At 35.3% G+C, this 25,272-nt stretch overlaps 2 protein-coding genes across 2 annotated transcripts; one reads left to right on the top strand and one right to left on the bottom strand.

Annotated features, from left to right (window-relative positions):
- Positions 1-798: 798 nt before the first annotated feature.
- Cln7 (CLN7/MFS domain-containing 8) lies at positions 799-12,324 on the top strand. Its single transcript, XM_089703141.1, has 6 exons — positions 799-1,223; positions 6,662-6,902; positions 7,335-7,661; positions 7,883-8,129; positions 8,488-8,737; positions 10,146-12,324. The coding sequence occupies exons 1-6, from the start codon at positions 1,032-1,034 to the stop codon at positions 10,413-10,415; spliced, it is 1,527 nt and encodes a 508-aa protein (XP_089559267.1). The 5' UTR covers positions 799-1,031; the 3' UTR covers positions 10,416-12,324.
- Positions 12,325-12,930: 606 nt separating this feature from the next.
- Positions 12,931-22,091, bottom strand: LOC149483109 (organic cation transporter protein-like). The gene is made up of 8 exons (XM_089703580.1): positions 21,880-22,091; positions 16,849-17,050; positions 16,501-16,601; positions 16,134-16,288; positions 15,690-15,949; positions 15,063-15,411; positions 14,607-14,788; positions 12,931-13,999 (listed from the first exon to the last, which is right to left on the bottom strand). The coding sequence occupies exons 1-8, from the start codon at positions 22,089-22,091 to the stop codon at positions 13,790-13,792; spliced, it is 1,671 nt and encodes a 556-aa protein (XP_089559706.1). The 3' UTR covers positions 12,931-13,789.
- Between the last annotated feature and the right edge of the window lie 3,181 nt (positions 22,092-25,272).

Genomic DNA, 25,272 nt, shown 5'->3' with positions numbered 1-25,272 from the left:
GCTGCAAGTACGTGAGTAGCCATTGTGTACAATGTACACGGGAAGTACTCTGTAGGTTTTGATTCCCTTGAAAATGTCGAAATTTGCGAAAATTTGCAGCATATTAAACGGCTGTATCTTTTGATTGCGTTGACTTATACATTTTTTCACAGCTTCAAGCAAGCAAGTTCCCAATCTTTTTCAGCTCACGGCGCAGTTTCATGTTAAGTTTCTTTGTCACGGAGAAGGCGCCCCCTTTTCACTTTCTACGGCGCACCAGGGCGCCGCCAGGCGCCGCGGCGCACAGCTTGGTCCCCGGTCTAATCTATTATTAGATTACCTACCTAGTTAGTAGTATGGGGAGGGGACAACCATTTTTCAATGAAAATCCCATAATTTTTCCATCACTTCAATAAACAATTTTTCAATGAACCACTGTAGTGTACTGCACTGTAGTGTACCTACGGTTCAGGATTCTACTAGAATACAAAATACTAGATTGTTGCAGTTGAGAGTTTAATGTTACAAATTGCATGATCATTTCAAAAATAATATCAATGTTTTTGTCTATCATTATTGCATCTATTTCTATATAAGGAGTAATATAAATAACGACAACAGTGAGTGCTCCTAATGTAATAGGTAGAATTTTATGCTATAAGGGCCATTTTAGTCATTCCTCTGGAAAGCATCAATTGACACTTCATTAAAATATCGATTTACAAAATTGAGTTTGAAATGCACCTAATTGTATTGCACCTAACTAATTATGTCGTAATAGTTGAGGAGGTGAAGTTAGTAAGTAGGCTAAAACGATGCCAACAAACAAACAGTCACTGAGCACGTATCGCGAGGAGCGCTCGTCGGCCGCGAGAGCGCGCTCGGTTCCTTTGTTCGCGGCGATGTCGGGACGATAACTCTACCAAGGAGAGCAACAATGCGGGGTTCACTACCCTCGGCCTCCCCCGACGAGCACAGCTGACAGCGGACCGTGCTAGTGACAACGAGTGGTCGAAGGCCGATTAGATCAAGTTGAGATTAGTGATAAAGTTATGGAGTGGTTGAAAGGCGTGATGGGGCGGCGGCAGGCCCAGGGAGAGGCAGGCGACGGTGGGGACGGGCTGGAGACGGCGCAGGAGCGGCGGGAGCGCTGGCGCAGCGTCTACGTGATCTACTTCACCATGTTCCAGATGTCGCTGGGCTTCAGCATCGTCCTCACGGGGGTCTGGCCCTATCTCGACAAGGTAATGGGTCCAGTGGAAACATGATTCACCGTGAAACTTAAAACAAAGCATACGTTGAAAAGTTAAAATCGACATAAATTTATTTTATTATCGAATCTGATAAGGATAAACAATTATTGCCTGCTCATAATGCTTGCTTGAAATTTCATAAAACTTTGATTAATAAAAAAAATGACGATGAAACATTTATCACTTTCTCTCTACCTTTCACCTCTACATCATAAAATTATCCTTAATCAGTTAATCAAACAATTAGTTGGCTCCAAGACATTCTGTGGTCAAAGAAACTTTCTATAATATATTTCTCTAACAAAAACAAGTCTGAGTTTTTTTTATTGTTCCGTTCCGTGTTTTGTGAAATACAGACACATCACACAGTATAAGGTCATAACATGAGTGACGCGGGTCGGCACTCGGCAGGTAGCGGCCTTGTCTCATGCTCTCTGTGAGGGATTCGATACCACTGCAAGGGTTTGCTTTTTGTAATAGGCAAAGTGTCAGGAATAAAGTAAATCTTTACTCGTAAGCAATCTTTAAAGTTTGCGAAACGTCGGGATAATAATATAATGGATAAATCCGTTATAATCTCTAATTTCTAAATGTAGAGTGGTATTAACATGTTATAGCCCCTAGTGAGCCAATAAAAAAAACTCAACTTATGATAAGTTATATATTTTAAGCCATAATAGTAAAGCATATTATCTATAGTTTCTATGATTCGGTTTATTTATTTGAAAAAACATTATACATATTATTATTATCTCTCTCCCCTGCAATAGAGTCAAATTATTCTCAAAAATAACTAATATGTTCATAGCCACATTGTGTTGTGACTATTTGACAAATTTTGATCGTTATTTAGTGATCCATTATCATCATTACCTAAATTACATTGTTAAATTGTACATCAAAGATTTAAATGAATACCTACCTAGATAGACAGCGTTCAATGACTCTACGTCAAGTATAATTTAACTTACATTAAAGTATCATATAAATTGTTAGTACACAAATCAATGATATTTTCTATTGTTACGTGCTAATTCAACATTTGTTACCAAGAGCGAAAATTATACCTACACCTTGACATCTTTGTCTAACTCTCTTATGGTATTGTCTTTCAATATTTTTTTAGGTTCATATTTCACCATGATTTCATAATGCCACAATGCTGTCCTGTGTCCAGTTATTTACCGACATGCCGTTGATATTACAGGAGCGCGTAAAATTAAATATATTGAAGTGAAACTTCTTTAGGCGCGTTGAGAGTAAAATTTCAAGGTCGCGTCATGGCAATACCCTCACGTCATGGAGTAAGGCGACGATTTGGTATACGTTTGAATCTCGCCAAAGAAGTTTCACTTCTGAGATGTTTGCTCGGCACACACGCTCTATTTTTTATTTACCTGCCCATTATCTACATTATACCTAACATGATCCTTTCAATGAAAAAATAAATATGGATGTAACAGGCATCTATAAAAATTATTTCCATTTGGCTGGTGTTATGGTCTATATTATTATCCCAACTGCTCATAGGATGATTGCAGAGAGGACAAGGGGCTAAACATGATATCCTTTCCGATATATTAATATGTAGTTGATACGAAATAAACACAACCAGTAGCTTACTTTGTATTTTGCATTAAAAAGAGGGTTTGGTCTGCAATCACGTGTATGTTGTGTGATGAACCTGATACGTGTTATCCTCACTTAAACCTTAAGTCGTAGATTGTGGCAAAGTGTCCACCACTACTCTAGTTGATAGCATCGATGTGTAGATAACAACACCCGCCACTATAAGTAAACGAGTTTGTACATAGTTTCTAACACTATTTACATTATAAGGAAGCTTATTGTTACATTAAACAATTCAATTGCAAACAATAAAACTGTTAATAATGTTGCAGTTATCTGCAAATTGCAATCGATTTGCGATCATAATATGATATGGTACAGCTGTGATGTAGATATACTTAAAGGAGCAAGAACTATCCAATTTTCTGCTGAAATCATAGATTTAGACGTTTAACATGATTCGAAAGAAACTTGCATTAGACGTAAAGCACACCAACTCTACATACAAATTTGAATCAGGGTCGCCCAACTTTCTAAATAGGTACCTACATACATATTATGGGACCTTATGTAATATGTTGTGTTACTTTATTGAGTTAGTATAGACCTCAAATTCACATAAAACTAATAATAACATTAGTTATTTTGTGGATAGAACATAATAAACAATTTCAATATTTATTTGCAATCAACAAATGAATGTATTATGACTTGTTATTATCCTAGTACAAGACAAAGTGTCACAATAACAATAACAAAAAAAGAAAAAGATAATATCCGATAGAGTTGTTGTTTTGGCTACATGTCGGATGAGCGCGGGCGCGGGTGCAGGGTCCACGCTTGACACAAAGCAACAGATTGCGCTTATCAAATCGTGTCGTGACGCACCCTTATGATTTTAACGTTAAAACTATAAATTAGAGTATGAGTGCCTGAATGTTTATATAACTATTGGTTATTTTAAAATTTGATTTCAATAAGAAATATATGCAAATAATATCCTGTCAATTCTATCAGGTTGATCCAATATCCTATCCCTTTCTCTCTTCTAGTAGGCGACACCCGTAATCTCAGTTGCGATAGTCTATGGGCGGCGCACTTAGCTTACCACCAGGCAAGGCGTCTGCTCGTTTGCCTTCCCATATATCAATAAAAAAAAGGTATATCAATATGTAACTAATTATGAGAGTTGAATTTAAAAACTCTCCATAATTGACAGAATCGGAGCACGAAATAGTTATTTCTTATTAGTTATTTATTATTATTTAAGCGATTGATTAATCTTAGTTACAACAGTTTTACAGAAATGAAATATCGATATACCTATCAGAAGACATCTGTATTATATTTGCGTCACATTAAAATAGATATCATTGTTGCCTAAGATGGCAGTGTCCACCGGATGTCCAATGGAATCATGATTCAAGGGCAAGTTCAAAGTTGATTGTGTGGAGACCGGTGACTGCTCGCTCTCACAGCTGACAACATAGAACTATAACTATACATAAGACAAGAGATGTCCAACACAGACATAAATACCACAGTAAATACACTAACACGTGGCGATGTTACAATGTAACTTTCCATTTTTAACGGCATACAAAGTCTTCGGCATCCGGTGTTCAGACGATTCGTTAATGGAAATCTTGACAGAAAGAGCATTCTGACGATATGCAAACGATGCAGTGACGTGGTTTCAAAAAACCTGTTACATAACATTTAAACTGTATTTAATTAATTAGGACCTAACTAAATCAGCAAAAAAAAAATATCAATTTAACACTGGTCGATAAAATAATGCATTTTTTTAATAACAATTATAGATTACTGCATGCGATAATACAAAAATGTTAAATGAAGTGTGTATGTGATATAAATGGCACGTTCGCTAATATTTGATATCAAGTGTAAATTGATTACTTTATTATACAAATCGATAAGATAATTATAACTACATTCAGCCCATTAAACATGCACGAGTTCCTCGATAGTTAATGCTAAACGACAATCAAGATTGTTTTATGTTAACGTTTTAAAACGAATGTTTTAATGCGTTTAAAATAGAATTTCAAGCAGCACATCAAGATTCAAGACATGAATGAAAATGTGTTATTTACGGCAGAGCTATCATGTGTTTTAGTATGACATTACGTTCCTCGTTTCCCGGTGATATTTCCTCCATTGCATGATCTAAAAGGAAATGAAGCTACAGATGCAACTCAAATTACTATTCCGCATCGATTAGTACCTAGTACATTTCCTTTGGTTTCATTTAGAGTCTCTATTTCACTTCAGGTTTTGATTTAACAAAAAAACTATATCTGACACAAAACTATATTAGGTACCTATTACGATCTCCAAGGTTCCATCTATAACATTACCTACTCTGCTAACAGGCACTAGCTATAATCTTCCAAATCCGTTCAGCGATTGAGGCGTGAGAACGTACCTAATAGATATAGAAAGAGTGTCTTTAGCCTCATTAATTTTGTATGAATGTATAATTATATATCTACAGCCTATCACTAGCTTGTTGTCTTTTAGAAAAATATATAAAATTGAAATTTAATGAAACTAATCGTAAGTGTATCGTAATGGTCTCTACCTAGAGCGTTTTATGCCTCAAAATGTCATTTTTACACTGATATTCCTATCAATAACATACTGCTGATATGATGACTCATGATCGACTATATAATAGAAACAGAGTGCAGATCACGGATTACAGTCGCCGGTGTTAAAAGACTTCCCTTACGGCTCGGGAAAACAATTATGACCTTCTACGTAAAACTGCTCTTCTGTCGTGATTTATTCTTTCAGAAGTATACAGCATATTGTCTATACTCTATACTATTACTTTAAAGTTTGGAACCAATTCTAAATGATATTAAAATAAAATTCCATTGCAATTTTAATCCGAAGGTTCTCAAGTTTGTAAATACATAATTATTCACGCCGGAGAAACATAATCATGTTATAGTCACGCACGGTCGGTGACGTCACTATACATGTGAGCGATATCTTGTGCGTTTTGTTTCCAACTGCGAACACATTATACATGTACGTCAGTACGTATATATTATGTCGCCGTCATCTGGTTGAATCTGATGTTTGATTGAATGACTAGCGCGTTCATTCAAATGAATGACTAGGCCGAACGTTTATTAGCAAACGGCACTCAAAATCCAACCAGTTAACGGATTCAAATAAAGGCGCGCTTCGCGGGGCTCCTATTTCTGAGTAAAACAACGAACCTAACCTAATCCACCCCCTTATGGCGACCAACGACTAGGTATGCTAAATGACGTTCAGTCAAGATGTTGAACGTTACATTCAACAACTTGACGAGTAGTCCTTTAGTTATTCAGTTAAATGTCATCATTCAATGAACGCGCTCGTCATTTAATCAAATAGCAGATTGAACCAGATGACTGCGACGTATACAATATTGTGATAATGGAGCCGCAGCGCCTCGTGCGGCTGGCGACGCGCCAGGTCTTACTCGTGTCGAAACTACGGGCTTGGAATGTGATATTTTTCTCGATAACATTGTGTTTTTCTGTCTAAATGAAATAAAATTTTTGATTCATCATCTCATTTTACAACGGTTAGATAATTATTTAATTTATGCTCAGGAAGAAAACACGCAATAATATACGTAGTTGCAAAGAACACCTGTGTTGATAAATGATAAACAATAGTAAACATATATCTATCATGGAATAAGTTGGGAAAGTTTTTGCGGAATGTAGTCTGAAAAAAGTAACGAGAGGCCCGTTTTATTCGAGTTCTATATTTTTTTTAATGTAGAGCTTCTTTAATAGAAGTGTAGAGCTAATACATGATGCGTTGATTTCCAGCTAGAGCCTGGCGCGAGCAAGGAGGCGCTGGGTCTGGCGGTGGGGGTGAGCCCGCTGGGGCAGCTGGTGGCGTCGCCGCTGCTGGGGCTGTGGGCCAACCGTGCCAGCGCGCGCACGCCCGTGCTGGCCATGCTGCTGCTGTTCGTGCTGGCCTCCGCGCTCTACGCCAACCTGCACCTCACACGCCCCTACGCGCACCAGTGGATGCTGGCCGCCAGGGCGTTGGTGGGGATCAGTTCTGGTAAGAATATGATATAATCTACTGTCTTGTACAATCTCTGTACTTTTTTGGTTTCACTTGTAGTTTAATTGAAAACATTGTTTTAAATCGCGTTGGTGAGTAAATCTCGAAAATACAAGAGAATATTTTTTTATAATGTATATAATTATTCATGTATTGTAAAAAAATAATAACTGAAGATAAATTAAAAGATTCAGAAAAATAAAGACTATTAGCTGGTAATTGAACCTGCGTTCGTACCGTATTGCCACGATGAAGTGAAGGACGAAACCAATACCGCGTTAAGATCGACTTTTTCTGTTTATTAAATTTCATTTATTTTAAAATACAAATTTGCATTGAATGACACAAAAAATTAAAATTGACTTGAGAATGTTTTGCCCAAAATGCTTCTAAACAGAAATCGTTTAATGTCTTCAAATCCTATTTCAGCAAACGTCGCCGTAGCCCGTTCGTACCTATCAGCAGCAACACGGGAAAGCGAACGAACGCGCGCAGTAGCCAGCTGTTCCCTCGCTCAAGTGTTGGGTTTCGTGGTGGGGCCCGCGCTGCAAGCGGCCGCGGCGCCGCTGGGGCCCGGCACGCCCTACCCGCCCGCCAGCGACCAGCCCTTCCAGCTGCGACTCGACATGTACACCGCGGCAGGATGGATCAACGCATTCCTGGGAACCATCAACATCTTGCTCTTCCTGCCCTGTTGTTTTAAGGAACGAAAAATAGCAGCTAGAGAGGCTATGCTCGTGCAGGGGAAGGAAACTGGTAATTATCTTACAAATACGATAAATAATTAAATATAATATAAATAATATAGAAATAGATTTTAAATTAGAAGTATGGTAGTATAATTGAGAAGAAATAATATGTCTGTAGTCCGTAGTGTCAGGAAGAAAAAAATGGTCTTTGAAAAGTGTTTTTATTTGTGCCTTATAGTCAGTAAGTATAGTATTATCATTTTAATATATTTGTTATTAATTTTTCAGAAAAAGAGGCTCTAAAAGCGATGAAACCCGACTACATCAGCAGCTGGACGCTTGTGGCAGCGTTCTTCGTGTTGGTGTTCAACTTTGTGCTGCTGGAGACGCTAGCCACCTCGCTGACGATGGATCAGTTCGGGTGGAGCAAGAAGGAGGCGCTGGAGTACATGGGCGCGCTCATGAGCGCGGGTGCTATCGTTGCATGCGCTGTTTTTGCGCTCATCACACCGCTAACGAAGATATTTGAAGAAAGGTAATTGTTTATTAATATTCTTACTCTCTATAATAATCAAACCAAGATTGCTATTAGTAAACTATAAAATAATTTGAAACAAATGACTCTATTTTGTTGAAGTTTAAACTGAAGCTTCTTTCATATTTTCATCACAGTTAGTCGTCGTTGCGTCGATCTTCATTTTTATCCCTCACAATTTGATATTTAACCTCTTTTTTCCATCTTTGATCAAATGTAATTTTTTCACAACGGGATGATGACTGATTATGACTATTTATCACGGAAACTCTTTTTGGTTCGACAAATGGAAATCGATTGATTCATTTTCAATGCAGATATCGATACCGCTTGTTGAATGATGATAACAACATTCCAGAGCGCTGCTCCTGTGGGGCGGGTTCCTGCTGACCGGGCTGGCGTCGCTGCTGTGCATCCCGTGGGGGCCGGGCGGGCCGCCGCTGGCGCCGGCCGCCGCGCTGGAGTCGGGCGGCGGCTGCCCGGCGCGCGCGCAGCCCTGGTGCCTCACCTCGCGCGGCCTCACCCTGCCGCAGTTCTTCCTGGGCTACACCTGCGTGTCGATCGGCTACCCGCTCGGGGTCACGCTCATACAGACTATATTTTCTAAGGTTCGATTTGAGTGTGAAAAGTCCTGTATGTCAAATTGTAATTAGCTTTCTCTCTAATTATTACTTAGTCCATAGTTAAAAATTCCATCATTCCATATTATGTAGACTGTACTAATTAAATGTTAATTGTTACAGTAATAAAAATTGTCCGGGCTTATTAAAAAATAGATTGAATAAATAGAGCCTATAGAGAGCATGCATTTTAAATACAGAATTTAATTTTGTTCGATATAAGTGTTTAAACACCAACCCAATGAATGTCTAATTATTTTCTACTAGCTTTCCGCCCGCGGCTTCGCCCGCGTTTTCAAAGAAAAACCCGTTCCCGTAGGATTTACGGGATAAAACCTATCCTATCCTATGTCCTTTCTCGGGTATCAAAATATCTCTATACCAAATTTCATGCAAATTGGTTCAGTAGTTAAGGCGTGATTGAGTAACAGACAGACAGACAGAGTTACTTTCGCATTTATAACATTAGTATAGAAATGGACTAGATAAGTAATATAATATTTGCTTTGGCGTGTTAGTAATTCAGATAAGAAAACATTCAACGCGTTTTCATGCTCATGTTATCGCGAACTAACGAGACGTATTTTTACTGAAGTGAACATCTGAATGTTTGTATGCTGTAGTCAACGAACAAGGCGTATTTTTAATGAAGACTAGCAATGCCCTGCGGTTTCACCCGCATAGATAGCGATATCGTGACAGTGAAAAGTCTACTATAGGTCGGACTATAGGTTTAATTTTTAATCACATGAAAATCACCTTCACCCCTTCCCGCACTATACGCCTGCTCATTTTACCTACTATTTTCTGTAGATTGACACTTTTAAAAATTCGTTATATCTTTTGAATGGAATATCCAATTTTTTTTATTTAAAAAGTATTTTGCTGGTATTGAAACAGTCTATAATAAAACATCATTTAATAGGATAAGGATTAATATATGTGTATGGATAACATGGTTTGATTACTGTCGGCACTTCTATTTACTTTGAAAACGTAAAAAAGTTGTTGTAGTAACATAACTACTGAAGATGGACATATGGTATCGCGGACTTTATTGTAGATATTGATCCATTCTATAATACCGTAGAACATTTTTTTGTTCTATCTTCAATAGATTCCGCAGCGCACGCGATGACAGCATTTTTATTAAGGAATTTTTTACACCTTGGGTTACATTATTGCATTTTTGGTAAGGATCTCTAATTTTTTTGAAAATGCAATATAGCCTATGTTGCTCAGTGAAGATGCAGCTTTCTAATGGTGAAAGAATTTTTGAAATCGGTCCAGTAGTTTATGCGTGAAAACCATACATACATACATACTTACATAATTACAAACTTTTCCTCTTTATAATATTAGTATAGATGTATAACAATTTTTAATGTTTGTTTAGGTGTTGGGTCCCCGTCCGCAAGGCGTGTGGATGGGCGTGCTGACGGGCGCGGGCTGCCTGTCGCGCGCGCTGGGCCCCGTGTTCGTGTCGAGCGTGTACGCGCGGCGCGGGCCCGACGCGACGTTCGGCACCACGGCCGCGCTCACGCTGGCCGCGCTGCTCGCGCTGCGCCTCGTGTACGCCCGCCTCAAGCCGCCCCCGCCGCCGCCCGCGCCGCAGGAGATGCGACCGCTCAACACAGCGAATACACAGCCTAATGCTAACGTGTAACAGAACTAAGTGAATGGACTGTGAACATTGACAAAATACAAAACAACTAGATATATAATCACAACCAATTTAAAAATGTCCAAAACAAAACTCTGCATGTGCATGTTCATGGGCAGAGTTTTTCAATAAGCAATACATTAGAATTTGGACATAATTTGCATGAAAAATTAAGAAGGTGTAAATTTCAATGAATTTTTACAAAGGCACTTGGATATTTTTTGAAGGCCTTTTAATAGACGATTGTGAGCACATTGTGAGTCTAGTTGTTTGCTGTACGTCAATGAGTGTAACAACTAAAAAATAAGACTGTATTAGGTAAAGTTATTTGGATTTGTATCAATCGCTCAACGTTCGTAGTTCGTATTATTCTTAGTACAAGTGATAAACTGTAACAAACTGATTATATTATGTGTAAATATAATGGAAATAAGATTTATATTAAGATAAGTTCCATTTTCGGGACAGAGATAAGATTTGTAGATATACAGGCTGTCCCACTGTTGGTATACTAAACTCAAAGGAGGTTATAGTTTTGCATACGCTGTACGTAAAAAAGAAGTTTCACTTCAAAAATATGTACTTATAAAATTCCAGACGCATTTTTTTTTCAAATAGATGAATTCATAAAACTCTATACACATAACAATCAACTGAATCAACCCGCCGCTACTTTGCCGCCCGTACGTGAGGTATCGTTCAAGATCATTATGTTTTCATAGACAAACTAATGCTCACATTAGAGAAGCGGTATATGCCGGCTGCGCGAAGCTAGAGAAGAAAACATGAATTTTCAGGAAAAATTTAGTAAAAAATTTTTGACGTAATTTTGTTGTTTAAGTATTTTTAACGTGATCAGTGTATGCAAAACTACAAGTCCCTTCGCGCTTAGTATACCAATAGTGGGACACCCTGTAAAAATTTAGATCCGAGTGCAATAAAACCACAGCAAAACATTGTTTATCAACTTCACGACGCGTGTGTGCAATATTTAAGATTTCCAATTTATAAAATTTAAGAAGATTCATTGATAATTATTTTATTATTATAGATATTTAGTGCTTATTTAGTGATATTCAATGCTAGCATTAGAATTAGTAAGCGATATGCAGTGTTCACCCATATATCTTAAGACTGAGCACATAATAAATAGTATCGAGATCGTAGAGAAATCGAATTTTTACTATTATTTAAAAAATATATTTTTCTACGCGATGTTTTTATAATACTGTAAATATTTTGATATGCAAATTATAAAAAAAACTGAGTATGATTTGATTGATTTGCAAAATAATTGTATTTATTGATAATAATATTATCTTTATAACTTCAATCAATCTTTACAACTTTATTAAAAATGAATTAACCATTAATTAAATACCATTAAACAATTAAAATAGTTTAGATAACAAATTGAAAGATATAGAACCTCTTTGTTTGAAATGATTTTTTTCTAGTTTTGTCGCTTTTCTATTACCTACCACAGAATACATAATAACAGCCACATCTATTACTTCTTTCACGTCATTATCATCATCATCATCATCAATGATATGTAACTTTTTTATTCCATTCGTTAGTGTTTTAATAATTATATTTTATTAAATACTAAAATTCTTCCCGAAAGAACTTGTAAAAAAAATTAAACCGTAAAATTTAAATTGAATACGAATGTGACTGTATAATGAATAGAATAATGTACGAATATAATTTGTTACAGCTGTCTATTGAAAAAAATCACTCATACTATTGCCGTAACTTATTTAATTACATAATATTATTATAGTGTTAATGTTTCAAATACAGGGATATAGTTTATTAATTCAGATGTAATTATAATAATTGAAGTGTTAATACTTTTCATAAATAAGAACTATAAATAAAGGTATGCTGGGAATTTGATGTTTCATTTTATCAAAGCATTAGAGGCAATAAAACGCATTAGAATTACATAGTATATTATTTATTTACATGTTATCACAGATATACTATACTATACACATTCAATTGGACACTAGTGTAAACTGATTAATACAAAAAATACAATTAAGTATTTTATTTTTTTAAACTAAGTAAGTAGTTACTTGAAATTGATAGATAAATAAAAATAATTAGGCTGGAACCAACTAAGCTGGTATGCAGAACTGCTGATTCCTGATAAATACGTAATACCTACCTACGTAATTTATGAACACATCCCCAAAAATTAATAAATACCTACTAGATGAATTGAAAGTCACAATAATTATATCAATATGTAGTAGAGATCCAACTCAAATAATCTGCTGTCTGTCTTCTGCGTTAAAATATACTTAACAATCGAGTTAGTTATTTTTCAAATAAATTACTAAACACTTCATGAGATACCGATTTTGCAGACATCACGAAGAACAATAAAATTTATTATTGTAGTTTATAATTTAAAAAGTCTGTTTTTGTAGCTGATATTATGGTAACTGAAAATTAGGTACTTATAACATTTAACATAATAACTAATAAGTAATAACATTAGAAGTACCTACCTAGTGTAATATTGTGTTATACTGATAAGAGAATTTTAGATAACGTTGTTGATATTTCACACTTTGCACTTTAATCTGTTACAAAAATATTTAAACTAATCCTATTTTAAACATAAAGAGTTTGTCACTTATTTGCATTTTATAAAGTACCTACCTAAGTAATAAAAGTAGACGCGTATTGCAATTATAATTGAAAAAATAATTCGTAATAAGCTACTTAATAAAAAAATCTTACCTACTTGTTTATATACATTATGGTCTACACTGTATACTCAGTATACAAATATTTTACATTACTTATTTTTTTTTAATTTGTTTCTATAATTTTTCAATCGTTTCCTTAATATAAATTGACACGATAATATTTAACGTTTTAAAAACGTTTTAGTCGGGTGACATGTTCAGAAACTTGTGTCACACCAAAACCTCACGAGCGCGATCGCAGGTATAACAAGAGAAAGATGGACTGATCTCCCATCTCATCTCGAGCGCTGCCACCAATAAGACGTTATCACGTAAACATCTCGATCGTAAACCTACTTTACAAACAACCAATTTTTTTCATTAGGAATGGTTCTATATTCAATGTTTCAATACCTACCTAACTATCAATATCATGTAAATTACTTGGCACCACAATTATTCACTAAATAGGTGAATCACTTATTGTATCACCTCTCCCAATGAGACAATAGACAATAGACAATAGATACCGTCCCGTCCGAGACAACGAAATACCAACAGCCAATTTTGGACACATTCTTACGCAAACTCATTAAAATCTCTTTAGTTCTAGTAAATCAATAATTTTTCTTAACATTTGTCAACATAACACATTGAGTATAATATTCAAAATCAGCTAGAATGAGATATCCTAGTAAAAGAGGGGACCGGTGGCGGCGGCGGGTTCGTGGTGGAGGCGCGCGGCGTTGCCAGTTTGCGCAGACGCTCCGCTTGCCGCACGTGTTGCGGCAACGGCGCGCGACGCGTCTCCGGCACCAGCACCACCGCAGCGGCCGCTAGCAGCGAGCACCCGGTGTACAGCAGGGTTTGTATTGTGGGTTTCTACATGTAATGATACGGGTTAAAATATCGTCTATGTATGTAAGTAAATGAAATGAAAATAAAAAAAGTGATTTGATGATAAGTTACGAGTATGTCAATAAGCATCTACAATGATAATATTATGGTTTCACTTAACATAAGAAATTTCACAGGGGATAAATGACGATTGATATTAATGGGGTAGTGTTTTTGTAATTTTAAGAATTCTGCATTCGAATTTTTTTATCTTGGTTCTGTGAGCCAATTTGCAGTATTTTGAATGGAATGGAACTTTTCCGATATCAAATCAAATTTAAAAATAAACACAACAACGATAGTCATACCACCGCATAAAATTCATAATATATTATTTCAAAGCTTGTAAAATTCATAGAATCAAAAGATATGGATCTTTTGATAATAGAATTACTATTTTGATTTGGATCTTTTGTTAAATAATAATTCTGTGAATTTTATAATTTGATAAATAGTTGTCCTGACATTGATACTTTACTCAGTGAATCATCAACAAAACAGCAGAGACGTCTGATGCCGAGGATCTTTTGAGATTAATACCTACTATAATCATTTTAGTAAAAAATTCAGATTAAAAAAGAGAGGTTCGTACCAGTAGCGGCGTCTGCGGCGCGAGGATGGACCCCAGGCGGCCGACGAGCGATGTCGCCGCGAGCGCAGAGCTGCGCACCGACGTGGGGAACAGCTCCGCCGTGAACACGTACAGCGAGTTGAACGCGAACGTGATGGACAGCTTGCCCATGAAGTACACTGATTGGTGCGTGGTTGCGTTTGCTGGATGAGAGATTAATAGTTGTTTGTAATTTAACATTATCTTTTGCTAAGGGTAGTTTTTCTAAGATATTTCGTATTCATTCAAAGCAAAAGACACCCATTTTGTTTTTGAAATTCACTGATATCATTGAATGATAGAATGTTTTATTTAATCAGAATAAATACTATTGAAATATTATGAAGAATGATATTTTTTGGGTATTATTTTTCAGCCATCTTTATTTTCTAAATGTTCTGCACTACTAACTTATTGAGAAACATACGTAGTACTTACATGTCAAAATCGGTATCAGAGAAGAGATACCACAGAGAACAAAGGCTACGCAAATACTGATTCTTCGACCGATGCGTTCCAACGCCATCATAATGAGGAGCGACGCGACGATGTCCATCACCATGTTAAGGGCAAAGTTTGTATATTTGTCTCCAGAGAGTTCTACTGAATTAATCGTCAGGCCGTAGTACACGAAGGCGGCGGCAACCCAGCAAAAGCAGCAGGCAAGAAACCGCACCATTAGCACTCGAGACTTCAAAAGACTTAACCAGGGATTTTCTTTAGGGCCTTCATCTTGTGCAGTGTTTGATTCTAGAGCGTTGTTTAGTGATGTTTCGTCCAAAAGTACCTAAACACAACATCTTATAACTACAAAATATTTCTTTACTTTACCTAAGTTTACAATGATAAATATTAATCAATAATGGCACGTAAGTAAACTCTGTCAATAATTTATAAGGACGAATCTAATACCAAATGCATAATGACTTAATCCCCAATAACGTGATTATACTTACTGTACCTTGGTACAGATTATTATGCTACTTAAAAGTGATCAATGAACTGACTAGTTGGAAGTTTCCAATGAATTCTGCATCGAGATTTACAAAATATAAACATAATCACCTTATTCCATCTAGCGGCCTTTTTGACGACAGCTTTAGCCTTATCCGTCTGCTGTGTTGCGTGTAACCAGCGCACACTCTCATCCAGGATCAGCCAGTAGAGGGGCAGGAGCAGCGCAGGCGTGTGTATGGCCCGGAGCAGGTCGCGCCAGTTGGGCAGGTACCTGGCGGTCACGGCGAACAGCACGCCGCCCAGACCGTACGCCACTCCGGTCGCGCAGCCGAACGCAGCGCGTAGAGACGGACGCGCTAGTTCTACCACTTAAATTCAAATGTCTTGAAATAAGTTTCGTGGTATTTGTTTAAACATACCATTATGGAAATTAGTTACTGAATAATGTTTCTTCTGTTAAATCAATGATTGTTAGCAAATAGCAATGAATATTATCTCATTGAATCATAGTTTTTTCCAAAATTAAAACGCAATTAAATGATTAATTCTTACTCATAACATACGCAGCGCTATTAAAGCCGTAGCCGAGGGCAGCTTCAAAGAACTCAAGCGTGATGTAGACATTGTAGGAGTTAGCAAAAGACTTGGCCACGCCGAGCACGCCTGCAAATGCTGCGAATATGCAGAAAGCTGTGCGGCGACCCCATCTGCATGAAGATTACGTTTGATTGACTATCTCTTTTCTACTTAACATAATATATAACATATATGACGTTAAAACCAAATTTATAATTTATAGAAGTTATTATCTAGATCAAATTCAATTCTAGTAAAGTCTGTGTAAATGCGATAAAGTTCTTTATGAACTCATTTTCCTGAACTTTTTAGAGACATAACTTAATTGAAATCTATATCGTACTTGTCCGAGGTATAGCCAGTCAATATGAGCGCCACCGGCAGCGCCGCATTCCGCACTGTGCCGACCAGCGTGCGTCGCCACTCGCGGCATGCTAACCCGAACTGCGGGTAAACAAGAGAAATTAACACATAATTTTGTTAATAGCTATAATTATAAATGCATGATAAAATAATAAAAACCGTCTTCTGAACATATCAGTCGCAAAATACTATTAGGAAATAGGAATGGTGGATGAAATATACCTAACAAAAGAAATAAGTCCCAATCCTAATTGACTTTTTAAAATCATCCAGTTCATCAATTCCATTCCATTACAAAATTATCTCAATTTTAATCAATCAATTTTACCTCAGCATAAATAGTGTCATGGTTTTCATACACAAAGCGGTCGCACGGTACAGTATCATTGGGATGGAAGTCCTGCGCGTCACACGTCAGCAGGTCGGGCTCCAGGGGGGCGTAGCGGCGGCACTCGTCTGTCGGCAGTAGTTGTTCCACTGTAGTGTTGTTGAATTGTGGCTGGTCCCACTCGCACTCTGGGACAACGCATCTGAAAACGATCGTTTATTACAGATATAGAAATACGTATAGCATACCATTTAAACGTAGGTACATTTTCAAAACGATAACATACAAGAGGTTACATTTGAGATATTATTTTATTATTTCGCGGTTACCTGAGCTTCTGTCTGATGAAATTGAATCCATTGCTTTATAATGTCACTAGAGGATTTTTATTAGATATACAATACTGTTGTAACTACCGTGTTAGTGATATTTTTAAACGATTACGGCGGTAGGTCGATCAGTAAGAATTCTTATCAATCGAAAAATTCTAGTTAGCAACGCTACTAGCGTCTAAGTATGTAACATAAATATTTTGGAAGATAAGTATAGAATATTGCAATTTGCTTTTACAATGTCAAGTGATTGTGTACGAGATGGTTTTTGGCTGTTGATAAAATATCATATGACGTCACGATAGTCAGTTAACTTTTATGTGAATTCTCATATTATGCTTGTGTTTTGAAACTGTTTGTTTCCATTTGTAAATAGAGTTATTGAATTGGACATTATTATTTTATCTGGCTATCGAAGTCCATTCGATTGATATCATCACCCTGTCACATGAACAATGATGCTTACATTGCAATTCTCGATTGTGTCATCTAACAACAGTTATCTTGGGCTTATCACCAGAGAATTAACGTGTGGACTGTAGAGGTTACGACGGTCGGGTCCAATCTTCTCTGATAGACTGAACTGGGTCATGTATTATTTGGGTTATAAGCACCTATCAAAGTGGGCTTCGATTGCTGTATTTTAAGTTGTATTTAATTTTTATAGAAGTTGAAAATAAAAAAGAAACGAAGATTTATTCCTCGACACGACGACCCATTTTGTATTCTTTTTGAACGGACTAAATTTTCTATATGGTATAAATTGTATCAAAGCGGCACGCTATTGCTTTCCATTTTCTTTTGTTTTGATAGAGTCGTTGGTTGAAATATTAATAACATTTTAGTTAAACAATTATTGTAGGTTTTGATAGCTACGATTCTGTATTTTAATGGAATGTGAAACTTGTCTCTGGTTATGTACTTTATATCGGTTGGTGAGTAAGCGTGAGCTTGCGGTCACCTGCTCATGTTACCAGCATCCATGAACGGAGCCAGCAACGCATGCGCAAATCAGGAATTTCCTGTGAGACAATATACTTTGGGATTTGGTTAGGAAAGAACGCTTTTTTGTTATTTTCGATTTTTACGAAATTCAGAGAAAGCTCTTGATTGTGCCGTTGTGTTTGGAAGTTCCATCTTATACCTATCAATTTCCATGTAACAGATATTTTAAAAAGTACCTTATGAGGTTCGAGTCCTTAATTAAGTGATTAATCTATGTAACGTACGATGAATTATTAGTATATACTAAGAGCAAGGAAACCCAATAAATAAATGTCAATTTTTGCTTTGAAACTCATCGAAATTTCTAGATTATTAGATACAACTCTACATTTGCTTGTTGTACCTACAAGAAATGAATTAAATCCCACTTTTCCCAAATGAAGTGGACAAAAAATCTCATAGTATACTTATTTATCTGGCCGATTTCTTCTTGATATGATTAAATATCTGATGTCCTAATCACAGGCGAAATTATATAATTTGTTGTAAAAACCCTATTAGGTATGTAATGTTCATGATATTTAAATTATATATTATCTATATAACACGGCTTGTTACGACTTTATTATGAGATTAAATAACTGTGTATTTTTATATTATTTAATGGCGGAATATTTATTTTACCATAAAATAATTATAAATTACACAGGGAATTCCAAGTTTTAGAGTTATACACATATTTTCTTACGTTATTATTAATTATTACATACAATTGTTTATTTATGGGACCCTACTTAATGTACTGGTTTACTCGATTGGTTAACCGTCGAAAGGTCATGAGTTCAATAGTTAACGATGGTCGGTGGTCCATAAGAAATATCTTTGGTGTCAGGCAGTTAGTTTATCAGCTATTTGTTTGTTATCAACAAACAGAACAGTGAAATGGAAACATTTCTTCAAAAAGTCGTTCAACTATAGATAAATTCCTAAAAATTATAGGTTAGCTTTGGGCATCGTTTTCAGTCGATATTCTTCATTTAAGATTGTCGGTGATGTTGATTGGAAATCAATTCAACATTTTGCATGAATTCTGTTACTTTGTAAATGCCAACAGCGTTCTATTTTAGTCTGAGAACTTAATAATTTGTCATACCAGCTACGACGCTTATAGTGGCAAAGTTATGTTTGATCACACACATACAATTCAGAAGAGAGAGATTCTAATTCTTTTTCAAAGTTATGTTTGATCACACACATACAATTCAGAAGAGAGAGATTCTAATTCTTTTCGATTGAAAACAACGAAAACGAAACAAAAACTTTTATACTATTCTCAGAGTTTAGTCACGTTTTCTAGATCTCGTGAGCTCGTATTATTATTTTATCCAATTATCACTAATTAGGTATTTTTATCATCAATACATTTGAAATATCGTACTTAAGATTAATACTTTAGATAAAAATATTTCCATTATTATGGAATTGTTTTAAATTTTAATTTATTATGTTGTTATTGTTTTATGATCGATAAAATAATTTCGTAGAATTTAAGGGTGGATATTTCAATTTTCATGCATAATATCTCTAAAATGGACACTGCATGTAAACTTAGACTATTGTATTTTGAAACACGTAGAGCAAATTTATTTGGTGAGAAAACACTTAACTTGTTAAACCTAGTTAAATTCTATTATACAAAGTTTCATTATATGTTTTACTTTTTATTGTAATAAAAGACAATTAAAAAAATATTATTTATGAAATGTTAGGGAATTTAAGAGAAAGAGTGAAAATATACGAAATTGTTTCTTGATAAAAACTTATCAGATTTTGTGATTGCATCAATATTGTAACGGTATAAGGTTATCAATAATAGCATCAATCTAAAAGGAAAGAATATGAAATTAACTTTGTTCCCTGGCGGTCTAATATTAGTATCGCAATATTAAAACTAAAAATGCAAGATACATTGCAACATTTTTATACGACACTAGTCTGAATAAGCAACAAGGAAACTATCGTAGATTTAAATAATGAAGAAAAGGTAAACAGAAAAAAAAACCGGCCAAGTGCGAGTCGGGCTCGCGCACAAAGGGTTCCGTAGCAGCAAATATAATAAATTACAGTTAAATCAACCTATCTCAAAAACTATAAGAGATACTTTGATCAAACCAAAAATCGTTGAAAGAGTTAATTAGCATGCATCACCTCTATTTTTTTTAGAATTTTATACCCCGTAGTTATAAAAATAGAGGGGGGGGGACATACTTTTTACGACTTTGAGAGCTGATATCTCAAAAACCGTTCACTTTAAGAAAAATGTTTTTTAGAAAACTTTATATCATTTTAAAAGACCTTTCCATTGATACCCCACACGGGTATGTACATCGAAAAAAAAAATTTCATCCCTCAGTTACATGTATGGGGGGCCCCACCCCCAATTCTTTTTTTTACTATTTAGTGTCATATTTTTGTAGCGGTTCATACAACACATATTCCCATCAAATTTCATCACTGTAGTACTTATAGTTTCCGAGTAAATCGGCTGTGACAGACGGACAGACGGACAGACGGACAGACGGACATGACGAAACTATAAGGGTTCCGTTTTTGCCATTTTGGCTACGGAACCCTAAAAAAAGCAATTGCAGAAAATCAAATATAAAAATCGCAACTAGAACTTGTGTTATTTACGTTTATGTTACTTTTTTGCCATCCTAGTCAATGATAATTTCTCGATTACATTAAATTGTAAATTGTAATAATTTGTACTTACCTAATAAATTGAAAAATAAATCAATTTTAGATAGGAAATAAATGCGAATTGATTGATTTTACTTGATATGAAAATATTGAGTGAAAAATAATATCATTTATTCAATATTTAAGAAAATACATATTATGTTTAATTAATAACGGTCATAATTATTATTTTGCGATGTTGACTTGTAGAGCTGAGAGCATAAAATAATAAGTGTTACATTTCACACAAATATACAACAATATCTCGGATACCACCATTGTTATGTCATTTTTATAAGTATACTGTTTTGAACAAAGTAACAACTACATATATGTATGTTAATGTTAATTGTCAAATATAATGTGGACGCATTACTTGATGAAAAACATGAGCAGAGTCTAGTACAGTCAATGTTATATTATCTGTGGCAAAGGTAAATATAATTACACAGAAGACTTGTTAGCTGATTAGATATACATATAGCTTCAAATATTTTTCATCTGTACATTGAGAAACAGGCGGTTTTCCTTATTGACACATACTGCATTGTGTGTTTGGTTTAAAGCATTTGTGTGAATGATTCATTGTAAATGTGACTGTTCAACACAAAAGATCACATAATTATTGTAATTAAACATATTTATTTTAACAGAATTTGTACTTACTGTAATTAAACCAAAACGTACATTGAATTTAGTAACGATAAATAAAAAAGGACAAAACAGAGTAACATACTATGTGCGGCTACATGCATCCATGTACCTGCTACAGAGATCCAAGATCATTTGCACTGCTGGCAAAAAATATATCAATTGTGGCATCATAAGCCAGCACACGATTTAACAAATGAAGGGTCGAGTGTGTATGAGAGCAGGAGAAAATATAGGTAGTTAATGCAACATATATCGAAGTCCACTGTCCTGTATCTAATATTTTTTTTAAGTGGAGACTGCGTTTACGCATACACTCCCGAGCAAAGGTCTTCTATCCAACTAGAATCGAGGCCACTACCTGAAAGGCACGCGGTCAGCGACAAACACATAATTGAAGGTGTACATCGGCGCCAGCAGGTTGGGGATGAGCAGCAGCACCACCACATAGCGCTGGTACAGGCCGAAGGGGCCGAGCGTGGCCAGCAAGGCTTCCAGCGGGTCACCCCATTTCTCACTAACGTCACGCACGCCTTCGCTCGCGTCGCGCTTGCCGGCTGGCGAGGCGGCCATGTCTCGCGAACTGAGCCACCTGTGCGCCTTATCAGCTCTTACGATTCATTATGATAACGTTCGGATGCTTGTAGATTATCTTGTTTGCTGACAATATTGTTATTTATGGCGTGTGTGTAGTTGAGATGCAGTAGACGGAATGTGGAGTTATTTCAGAAATAAAAATTGATATCTTGTATCATTGAAAACAAAACAAAGAGAATATAGAATATGTCATAAATTGGTAAATAATACTAGGCCGCAACATTAGATACCATAATATTATGTACCATTGACTGTTAATGAATGAGTTGAGTAGGAATCCATGTTATACAAATTCGGTACAGTGAATTCAAACAAATATAGAAACTGTGCTAATGATGATAGAATATAGGATCTTAATTAAAATATATGGATAACGTAATTATTGAACACGAGTACAGTAAAAGTTCTTTATTCGCGGCCAATAGGTTCCGTAAATGTGCCGCGAATAGAGAAACCGTGAATATGGAATGGTAATTTGTATGGGGTTATAGGGGATACGTTCCTAGGTGACGAAATAAGGAAGCAAATACATAAAGAAATCAGTTTTATTGAAATTTTTGACCGTACATATTTATTAATTACCATTTAATTAGGTATTATCTTCAGGTTTAGGCAATGACTAAGCACTTTTTACTCGTTTTTTAGTCGACATTATAAATTCGTAGTTGTAGTTCAGGCGTTATCTAAGGATAACAATTGATTTTTATTTAGGTAAATACCTACATGTATGTACCGATGTACCGATTTGATCCGCGAATAAAGAATTTTGGGCCGCGAATATAGAAATTAGGTCGCATTTTTTTCCACCCGCGAATAGTGAAACCGCGAATGAAGGAAGCGCGAATAAGGAACTTTGACTGTATAAGAAATTCAGATAACACTAATGTCACAATTATTTATGCTGCGGACTGCGCGAGCGGTGAGAAAAGTTAATAGTTTAATCTGTGGTTTAATCTACTTATACTAATATTATAAAGAGGAAAAGTTTGTAATTATGTAAGTATGTATGTACTATGTATGTATGGTTTTCACGCATAAACTACTGGACCGATTTCAAAAATTCTTTCACCATCAGAAAGCTGCATCTTCACTGAGCAACATAGGCTATATTGCATTTTCAAAAAAAATAGAGATCCTTACCAAAAATGCAATAATGTAACCCAAGGTGTAAAAAATTCCTTAATAAAAATGCTGTCATCGCGTGCGCTGCGGAATCTATTGAAGATAGAACAAAAAAATGTTCTACGGTATTATAGAATGGATCAATATCTACAAGAAAGTCCGCGATACCATATGTTACTACAACAACTTTTTTACGTTTTCAAAGTAAATAGAAGTGCCGTCAGTAATCAAACCATGTTATCCATACACATATATTAATCCTTATCCCATTAAATGATGTTTTATTATAGACTGTTTCAATACCAGCAAAATACTTTTTAAATTTAAAAAATTGGATATTCCATTCAAAAGATAAAACGAATTTTTAAAAGTGTCAATCTACAGAAAATAGTAGGTATACTGTTTAATACAATGAGCAGGCGAGGCGTAGTGCGGGACGGGGTGAAGGTGATTTTCATGTGTCCGACCTATAGTAGACTTTTCACTGTCACGATATCGCTATCTATGTGGGTGAAACCGCAGGGCATTGCTAGTCTTTTATGTTTTAATATCAACATACATAAATATTAAATACTCTGTTGATAAGGGTATCACTTGAACAGATGTAGAGACCGGATATACTTGTCATTAAAGAAAGGTTTTTAGGGCACTGCTTTGAAAAGTTGTTCGCATAGTTACGTAATCCATCGTCATAAAACCTTTGCTTATTAAATTTATTTTATCATAGATCAACAGTTCATTTAAATATAAGAAAGAACAAAAGATTATTAATTTTATTTTCCGTAATATATTGTCAATGCTTTTGTTTTTCTAATCATCTTTTCATCGAAGAAACAGAATATTATGACAATGTATTTCCGGCTCTACACTTTGTTTTAAAAAGGAAAACAATATTACAAAGGATTTTCCTTTTATATCTTTATTTTAATTAAGATTTAATTTCAAGACTAACACGAAATGACATCTATTGTTGTAAAATGTAAAATATTGTAATCAGAATGACCTTTAATTGAATTATATTATTTCCAAATACATACATTTAGCGAGTCAATTATTATGCACATTGCATTAAACTATTGAAACATTTTAAAGTCACAGAAACATAATTTTGTTGTACGGCAGCGTACTTTTGTAAATTACTCAAATAATTTTTATAGGTACTGACAAACAAAAATACTAATATAATTATGATCCAGTGTCATACATATTCTAATATTAGGTTGGTGTATATTGTGCATGTATTTTAAAAATCTACTAATCTACATAGTTAAAACAACTTACAATGTAAACAAGGCCAAGGTATCTAAGGCTCTCCAAAGGCTTCTTATCTGGGAGATAACTTCAGGCACAAACTAAGTGTGATTTATTGTAATTCAATTATTTTTGTTGTGTATTATATTTATTTACTTTTATGGTTTATTGCTCTTCATTGTACTATTAATTTATGAGTACACATAGTGGTAATGTACTTTTAAAGCCCTTTTAATTAATTAAAAGAGGTGAGTTTGATGGAATAGATCAAGGTTTCCCGTGACCTTTTATTTAGGGTGTGTCACGGGCGTGTATGTTTAACTATAACGTCATTTTTATAAAAATAAATTGGACATGGATGAAGAAAAACACTGAATTGGATATATCATTTACTAGCTTTCCGCCCGCAGCTCCGCCCGCGTTTTCAAAGAAATCCCGTTCCCGTGGGATTTCCGGGATAAAACCTATCCTATGTCCTTTCTCGGGTATCAAAATATCTCTATACCAAATTTCATGCAAATTGGTTCAGTAGTTAAGGCGTGATTGAGTAACAGACAGACAGACAGAGTTACTTTCGCATTTATAATATTAGTATGGATTAAAAAAAAAGTATGGAATTTAAAAACAATCCTGGGTCAAAAAATAGAGTTTAACAAATGAGTTCTTGTTTTACAGTCCAACACTTGTTTTAAATGGAATGATTCATCTCTAAAAGAAGCTATGCTATGAAAAATGTGATATTATGAGGTAATTTTAGTTCGTAAACTAATAATAGCGTAAAAAG

Source organism: Colias philodice, chromosome 14 (genome assembly GCF_061535455.1).
Source record: "Colias philodice isolate Cphi_HAF_F1 chromosome 14, ilColPhil1 Martin Lab GWU primary, whole genome shotgun sequence".
Taxonomy (NCBI): domain Eukaryota; kingdom Metazoa; phylum Arthropoda; class Insecta; order Lepidoptera; family Pieridae; genus Colias; species Colias philodice.
The sequence above is the reverse complement of the archived record's forward strand: the minus strand, read 5'-3'. Positions and strand labels throughout refer to the sequence as shown.